At 50.6% G+C, this 8899-nt stretch overlaps 1 protein-coding gene across 3 annotated transcripts in view; it reads right to left on the reverse strand.

The window, feature by feature from the left end:
• The window catches only part of FHDC1 (FH2 domain containing 1), a 40717-nt gene extending 32742 nt beyond the window's left edge, over positions 1-7975 (reverse strand). The window contains exons 1-2 of one of the 3 annotated variants that reach the window (XM_080590759.1): positions 7836-7975; positions 3904-4538 (exon numbers count right to left, since the gene is read on the reverse strand). In XM_080590759.1, coding sequence (XP_080446885.1) covers positions 3904-4389 — 486 coding nt within the window. In that variant the 5' untranslated portion in view covers positions 4390-4538; positions 7836-7975. Of the gene's footprint in view, positions 1-3903; positions 4539-6826; positions 7273-7292; positions 7756-7835 lie in introns of those variants that run through there. The other 2 variants (XM_080590761.1, XM_080590760.1) reach the window with 2 other exon arrangements.
• Between the last annotated feature and the right edge of the window lie 924 nt (positions 7976-8899).

Raw genomic sequence — 8899 nt, forward strand, 5'->3', positions numbered from 1 at the left:
CCACTAGTCATCACCATCATCTGCAAGCTGGTGGTGTACTTCTGAGATCTACAGCAGGAGCAGACCCTGGAGGGTAAGAACAGTATCGGCTAACCAATATTAATCTACCACTGAAACATTCCCTGTTTGAGATGCAGCTGTGTTAAGAGAAGGGGAAATTTGCTTGCATACCATGGTGAAGTTGTGATGATGGTAAGAGGAAATCTGCTCCTGATGGTAAGAGGAAATCTGACACAAATATTCATCAACAGGAAAGATGCAGAGGAGCGTTTTGGGAGACACAAACGGCCTCATCTCAGCCCCAAATTTGTAGTCACTGTGGAAATGCAGCAGGAGTTTCTTGCCGTGAGATTGTCAGTGAGGAACAGGAACATGACAAAGTGAGCTTATGACAGACGAGTGAAAACAAAACATTACATGGATTTCCTGGACGAGAATAACGGGTTTTCACACAGCGGGATATAGTTCACGAATTTCAGCAAGCACGGACAGTCTGGTGGCATGGGCTCGGTGTTGGAGATTAGGAAGGATACAGACAACATCCTGCTTCAGTTTCCAGTTCACTTTACAACATGCTGAACACCATGACTGAACTTATCATTCTGGGCTCTGTTCTCTGAGTCACACGCAGTGCCTGAGGAAAGGTGCACTTCTGCTGCCCGAGTGAGCCCGGCAGCCTTCCGCCACCCAGAAGGGACGCCCCCCTCCATCTCACCCTCCCGCCACGCTCCTCGCCCGCTCCCTCCCCGAGGCTGGCACTGGTGCTCATCTCATTGCTTTTTTGCTGGGTCTGTTCCCTGCTGGATTAACAGGTTGAATCAGCTCTCAAGAAGGTGGAATGAGCATTAGAGCTAGCATAGGCAAAAGAGACAGAGGGCACAGCCAGGAGGAGGGGAAGAGACGTATCCTGTTTGCCCCTTCCATCTTCCTTCTCCCTTCACAAAGCCCTCGCACAGGCTCTGCAATTGCCTGGACCCTTTTGCAAGCCATCAAACTCCCTAAAATAACAGAAGACCACTCCCCATGATGCCGGTGCACACATGAGGGGAAGGGGGGACGGTAGCAGAAGAGGAAGCCAGGCCAGCTCCCTCAGCAGGCGACAAACCCTCCTGCCTCCTCCAGCACCAGGTAGGCCACAGCCTGCGAGCGCCCGCTGCGCCGCACCGCCTCCAAAGGACAGGGAAAGTAATTTGCAGCCGGTGTGTAAACTTTGCTCTACACCCCCTGTTTTTAAGAGACTCAAATTACGCGAAACCGTAGCGGCAAATTAAGCTCTTAGTTAAGGAAACATGTTAATTAATCTCCTAAGGGTTTGGTGAGGGCTTGTTTATGAAAAGGAAGGCATTTGCTGTAGGAGTGAGACTCAAACCTCAAGAGACTTCAGTTATAATAACGATGTTTAGTGTTGAGCCTCCAGAATGGGGATTCAATAACCTGAGCTGGGTATCTAAATTGCGTGGATATAGCACTGCAGAGCGAGGAATTAAAAGTGCATGCAGTTCTGTAAGCTCCTACAAGACAAAACTTTTTGCCAACTGGCTCGTGATTTCATAATCGCTCTCTGCAGCAGGCACGACGCCCATCTCCACCAGTCTCTGGGGAGTGCCCTCAACACCGGCTGCAGTCAGTCTTCAGAGCTCCTGCTGACATTACACCACTGTGCGGAGGGGAGCACCTGAGCCACAAGAGCAGTCTGTGTCCACGCACAGGGACGTCACTTTGGACAGATGCTGTTTTCTTCAGATTTGGATCTAAGCGACTCTTGAATTTAGGCACTTGAAACTACCGTGACAATTCACTGTTGACACACTACGGCAACTAGACTAATTCCGCCACGTGAATTCAGAAGACACAGAAGCCACGACACAGCCAGAACAGAACCGCAGCTCCCTCAGCCCTACCCCAACGCTGTCTCCGCAAGGTCACAGGGATGCCACGTGCCTGTCTGCTGCAGCAAACCGAGGACAGTCGCCGTAACACTGAGGTGAGCAGCAGCTGCCAGCACTGATGACAGAAAGCACAAACACTGCCCGTGCCTCCGACCTCCATACCTTGCTGAATGATGCCTACAGTAACGCTGAGCACGTGAGCTGTTGCGTACCCGTGCTTCCGCACTTCCAGTGACACACAGCTCGGCAGCATTATCTCCTTCCCTCCTTACTAAGCAGCCAGTACCGCAAAGCCCATTAACACACGAGAATTGCTCACCGCTCTCTGACACGCTCTTGCAGCGTGCTTGACAAGGGAGTTGAACGGTTTGGCACTGAAACAGCATGATAAGCACACAGAGGCAGGTCCTGGTCCCTCACTGCCTGCCACCTGCAGAGGCAGTGGATGGGCACTGACGTGCAGAGGACTATGGTATCAGCTCTGGATGCGTGCAGAAGAACATTAATTGTAAGAGAGTGAGAGTTTGTTTCCAAAGGACTGAACCCTCATTTTTCAGACCCATATTTTTAATCTCTAAAGTTGCTCCCCAAGATGCCGCAAGTCTCAAGCTGTACATTTGGAGCACACTGGGGTTTTCCCTGCCCCAACTGCCGTACACTAGGGGCCATATTCAGTTTATGAAATTTATCATCAAGTTTGCTACGTCTAATTCTTCAACACATGGCACTCCTCGAAGGGAGCAGGTGCTTCTTAGGAAACACGCGAGGAAGGAGCTGTGTACATCCACATGCAGCACAGGAAGTCCACTCACTGCAATCCTGATTCAAAGATGCACATAGCCTGAAAACAGCGCAGAGGTTAATCACTACCTCTGATGACGGCCTCAATTACTTCTTTCCGATGTCAGGGCTTCAGAGCCTGCAGTACTCATACCTGTTTTAAACCCCTTATTTTAGACTATGTACAACACAAACGCTATCGGCGCATCAGTTTGTTCTTGCTGATATTTTATTTTGATGTCTTCCAACTTCTGTAAGACACCATCAACTTTGAGTCCCTATTTTTTCACTAAAAACTGACACATAATCACATCTGTTAACCCTGTGCCCTCTGTGTTTTGTTTACAAGCTAACATGTAAACACACACAGCTGTGATTAAATCTGCACTTCTACCCCCCAATTACTTCACAGAAAGATCACTTGAGACAATTCAGCTCAGGCTTCAAAAAGAGGCTACCTCTAAGTCAGGATTCAAGAACTAGAAAAGTTAGTTCTCAGTTCACTGGAGAGTGCACCTGGAAGGGTTTGGAATATACCTCTCAGCACCAGAACAGAAATCTGTAACAAGCTTCTGTTTGAGTTGAAAAGTCAAGCAGGTTATTTCTATGTCCAGAAAAGGCATGGTAGATGCAAAAAAAAAAAAAGTGTTCACTAGCAACATGTATGGAAATTGAAACTTCAAAGTTATCTCAATTAAATAACAAATTCCCTTAACCAATGCATTGTATTTTATTGCCTCGTTGTCATTCCGGTACTTCCCTTCTTGACGTCTCATGGACATCGGAAGTACATACATAACATGTCACCCCTTGTGATAGGACTCTCCTCCCTAGTACACATTTGCATTTTGATTGTGCAATGGACACAGTGGAAGAGCTGAAGATAAAAACTACAATACACTTAACCTTCACACTAAAAACTCAATGGCTACCCAATAAAAGTAAATACAGGTGCCTTCAGTTCCCTTCACTTTTATTTATTTTAAGAGGTGATCAGATCACAGCATGCTCTTACCCAGGTAAAATCATAAAACACTGTTAGCTCTTTGAAAAACAGATTTGTGCCACCAAGAACAAAGAGTTTATCCTTCCTGTTGTTCCCCTCCCATTCAAATCAAGACAAATTTATAGTTAGAATGAACCATGACAGAGGCAGAGGTAAACAAAGGCCAGACAGGATTCATACCAATTCCCGCAGCATTGTGGAAAAGAAAGATTGAACTTCGGTTCTTACCTCCTCTTTAGTCTCCTTAAACGAAGACTTTAAAGACCGACTTCTGGTGTCCTGGGGCTTGGTTTCGTCCTGCTGCCCAAAAAGCTCCTCGATCGTCTTTGTGTCGATCTGATACTGCGGTCTCGCCGCGATCGTCCAGATGTTGGTTTTGCCACGGACCTGCTCCTCGGGGATGGTTTTCCAGAAGAAGCTCCGCATCCGCTTCTTTCTGCTGTGGCTGTCATGCCCGTTGGTCAGCGGCGGAGGCAGGGGGGGGTTCGGTCCCGGCAGCGGTGGGGGCGGCGGCGGCGGCGGCGGCAGCCCCGGGGGCAGCGGCGGGGCAGGGGGTGCCCCCGCCAGGGGACATGGCGCAGGGGGCGGCGGTGCCGCAGCAGGCGAGGGGAGGTGCGATGCCGCCGCCGGGTCCTCGCTCATCAATCCCGTCGCGACCGAGATAGCCCCATTTTCTTTGTCATTGACCAAGGAGAGACAATTCATAACATGCATTTTACGGCCCCTCCGAAGAGGAGAGCGTCACTGCCTATGGTCTGCCTGAAGCATGGAACAGCGCGGCAGCAGCGGCGTGCGTCGCGCCCGTTCAAGCTCTAGTCTTCCAGCAGCAGCGGGGCACGAGGGGACTGCGCCATCTTCGCAACCTACAACGAAGGGCAGCGGGGAGACTCGGGTCAGAGAGACTGGGCATTGGGCTGAAAAGACACCAGAATTAACACACAACAGCGATCAAGAAGGAAAATTTAGGTAATCAACTATCTTTCCCAGGGCAATTGTGTAAAATCTGCCCATGCAATATCTCAAATATTTGTGGGGACTTAGACTTCGAGAATACATATAAAAACAAGAATCTCTCCTAAATCACACACAGCAGATACCAAACCTATCTATTACTCTCAGCTCGGTGCAATTTTGTAAGAGAAGGTATGTATCCCAAATTATTAAGCCAAATAATCTTCAACTCTTTTGCCCAGGGAAGTGGTTGAGTCACCACCCCTGGAGGTGCTGGAGAAACGCGCAGATGTAGGACTCAGCAGCACGGTTTAGCGGTGGACTTGCCAGCACTAGGCTGAAGGTCGGACCAGGTGATCTCAGAGGCCTCTTCCAACCTGAACGATTCTATGACTCCTGATTTTACATTTTTTTTAGGTGATTATGCAACACAGTTAGAAAATCTGACTGCTAACTACTACTCCTGTGGTAGGGGATTAACGGCATCAAATAGACCCCGTTTGAATCCTTTGGTGTGAATCCAAGCTGCGTTAAAATAACGAATGACGTGTGCGACAATTGAACAGTCTGCCCTAACGTCCTGCTTTTTTGCCTTCCTATGATATGACCGTCCATAAGGGAAGCACATCGCACAGCCCCTCAGCTCCCTGTGTTCGTGGAGCATCCACCTGCAGTATTTGCATTTTGCCATCACACGTCAGGCTACGCTGCCTGCCAAAACGCACTAAGAGAAGACAGACTGCAGTTTGATTAAGCTGTCCCTTCTAATTTACTTCAGTATCCAGGTTGCCACAGCAAGTTGGCCAACAAGCAGAGAGAGAAAGGAGAGAGGAACCCACAGGAACAGTAGCCTACACATCCTAAGCACTCAGCACACGGAGCTTTACGTAGTTAGGAAAGCTTTTCTATCTGTCCAGGTTACCTCACGAGGTAGCTTAACAGGAATCATAACAGTTTTGAGCAAGCTCTTGTATACTGCCACCTATGAAAAGCAGATACTGACGTTGATGGTAAACCTTCAAGAATGACTTCTGTAAAAAGCACGATTTTGACAAGCCACGCCTATTGGCTTTACTTTCCTTGTATTTCTCAGATAAGATAACTTAAGATATCTCAGGTATAGACTAATGAAGAATTCTATGGCTTTATGAAAACACGCATGTTATCTCAAAACCATTTGGGGAATTCACGAAAACCAAAAACAAACAAACAAACAAACCTCCAACCAACCAAAAACAAAAAAAAAGATACCGCACAAGAAAAATTTATGTAGAATAAAGACAGCCACTGAGAAAAAATCAGTTACAGGAAAACTCAAGCTGAAGCAATGCACTGGCACAAGAACAGCATCAAATCAAAAGTTTGGCACGGATTTAGCCGTACGTCTGTTCTGCAGGGTTCACATAGAGCTAATAGCAATCCAGATCGATTTGACATTGTATAATTGTGATGAAAAACCTTTGCTATTTTTGCCAGAGATCCATCATTAGAGTGTTCATGAACAAACAGATCCAAGTACAGAAAGAAGCCTTAGGGCAAATTCTCTCTTGCTCCGTAAGGACTCAGCTACTCACGACTTCTCTGAAGTCAATGGAAATTGACACAAAATGATCCACTTCACCTTGTCTTCTCAAAAACTTGCACAGGTAGCAATGACCTCCCCTTTCTTGCTTCAGATCTTCTGGTCTTACACCTCACGTTACTGAGGTGCTTGTGAGAATAGAACATGCTTATAAAAGCTTGTGTGAGGTTTAAACCATAGGAATGATGGAAAGTATTTTAATGGCAGGGTAAAGAGGGGAAGAGCTACAAAGAAAGTAGATCAGGATAAAGGGTTTCAAATTCAAATTAGCATTAATACCCAGTTGCTATTACAGAGCGCTATGTTCATTCCTCTCCTCCCGAGTTCATGATCATAGATGCACAGAGGCATGAAAAAGCAGGTGCAAGGCGGTGGAAAGAAATTAACCACTCAAAGCAATTAACCGTTGCATTAATTTAAAGAAATACTCAACTTGGAAAAAAAACAACTTGACTCCCTACCATTTACTTAAGAATGAAATATGTATTAGCCAGCCTTCCACCAACACAAAGCAGTTTTCGGCAGTTATTATTTTCTAACTCGGGTTCCCACAGATTTAAAAAAAAATAAATGAGAGAGAGAAAAAGAAAAAAGAGACAGTCAGACAGACTGACCTACCGTGCCCCTGGGCAAGGCGTATGAACCTTATTTTGAAACTTCCAACAAATCTGGGTGCTTTAGGAAAACTGGGATGAAATCCTAAGGAAGCCAAGGCGGCGGCGATGAATCACCGGAGTCCCAGCGCTCACACACACACACGGACAGACAGACAGACAGACAGACGGTGGGAAGGACCGATCTTAGAGCTGGGCGCTGCTGAGTTAGCCAGGGACACTCCTAGTGAAAGGAGTGGGGAATGCAAGAGGAGGAAAACATCCCAACCTAGATGGAAAGGGCAGGCAAGAGGAGGAAAAACTGTTCTCCGGCCATCGTGCTGCTTGAGCCGAGACAAGTGTCGGCCAGGAGCAGGCGAGGGGAGGCGCGGGCGCTTAGGAAAAGGGCACCAAGGGAAGGCACAGCACAAGATGCCTGCCTTCAGCTTTGCCCCCGGACAGGTATTTGGGACGCAGGTGGCGGGGGTCACCTGCTGCGGAGAGGGCGGCGGCCTGCAGTTACGGGCTGGTCAAAAGCCCCTCTGATTTTGTGTGCCTGGCGTCGGGATCAGGCCGTGTGCTGCTGCCAGGTGCCCGGGCAGGGCGGCGAGGGGAGCCGGGCGCCCTGCCCGTGGCAGGACGAGCTCCCAGCCGTGCCAGCGGCAGCCGTCCCACGGCCGGGCATCCTCCGAGGCGTTAAGGGGAAGAAGACAGGGACCCGGGACCGACCATTTCTGATGCCTCGACTGCGCCTCACTGCTGCGTGCCCGTTCCCCGGAGCAGCCCGAGGAGCAAAAAAAGGAGCCGGCGGTGACCGAGCCGCTGCTCCTCGCCCATTGTCTCACACAAGCGGGGAGCCAGTGCCCGGGATCGCGGCCGGGAGCCGACCTGTCCCCCTGTTCCTGCCCGCCCCCCTCCCCCCCCGCACGGACGGACGGGCGGGCGGACAGACAGACGGACGGACCCGCCGCCCCCTCCCCATCCCTGGGCACGGCGCAGCCCCGCGTCGTCCTCCCCCCGCTCCCCCCGCTCACCTCCGCCCCGGCGGCAGCGGGCGGCGCGGCTCGCAGCAGGCCCGGGCGCGGGTCCCGGCGCGGGTCCCAGTGGCGGTGCCGCCGCCGCCGCCTCCTCGCATCGCGCCGCGGCTCAGCCGGGCCGGGCCGCCCGCGGCCGGGGGCGGGGCTGCGCGCAGGCGCGGGGCGGGCGGGGCCCGGCAGGTGGCAGCGGGGGCGGCCCCGCGCAGGCACCGGGCTGAGGGGGGCTGCGGGGTCCCGCCGGCCGCCCCCCGCCGGCGCTGCGAAATGCGGTTCTGAGAGACCCAAAGGCGTCACGTTTCGGAAATAAAGCTGTTTGCCCCCCAAAACTCACGTACACGAAGTGGCAGAGCTCAGGCCTGGAGCGACTGAGAAGGTCACACGGCAGGGTCCATGATATGCCATGGCACTAGCGGGTCACGTACACTATGGAAGCAGAGGAGGGAAAGGGCTGCTAGTAAGAGGCCCAGCTACCATCATCTAGCCCCTCACAGCAGGGGCAGGAGGAGGGAACCAGAAACAGTCCCTTCACAATTCCCAGACACAAAACCCAGTCCTACCCTCACTAAGGTTACCCCATCCCACTTACTGGTCCGGCCAGGCAGCCCATTCAATTCACTTCATTTTTAAAACTATCAGAACAAAAGAAAAATGTAAGGAATGTGATCTTAGCACTCTGTCACTGAAGCCTTAAATCCGTTGAGTGGAACCAGTTCGGCTGCAGCGAAGGCAACTCATACCACACCACGCATCTCGACTTGGCAGGGCCAGCAGCAGCTGGAGAGGACAGGCTCAGATCCGAGCCAGCACGGACATTCCTCGAGAGTGCAAGGTCACCACTCAGGGCATCGGCAAGGAAGGGCAGCGCTGCTTGGACTGTAGCTGCTTGTGTTGGAACCAAAGAGACTTGTTTTCACTGCTGCCAGTCATGAGTGCAAATACTCACTCTACAAGACTAAAAGCACAAGCCAAACGAGACTTGCATAATGTCATATTAAAAAAAAAAAAATGAACTGGGTAGCAAAGGACCTGGGAGCCTGTCCAGATGTGAAGATAAATTCTTA

The sequence above is a fragment of the Anser brachyrhynchus genome (genome assembly GCF_964034855.1).
Source record: "Anser brachyrhynchus genome assembly, chromosome: 4".
Lineage (NCBI taxonomy): Eukaryota > Metazoa > Chordata > Aves > Anseriformes > Anatidae > Anser > Anser brachyrhynchus.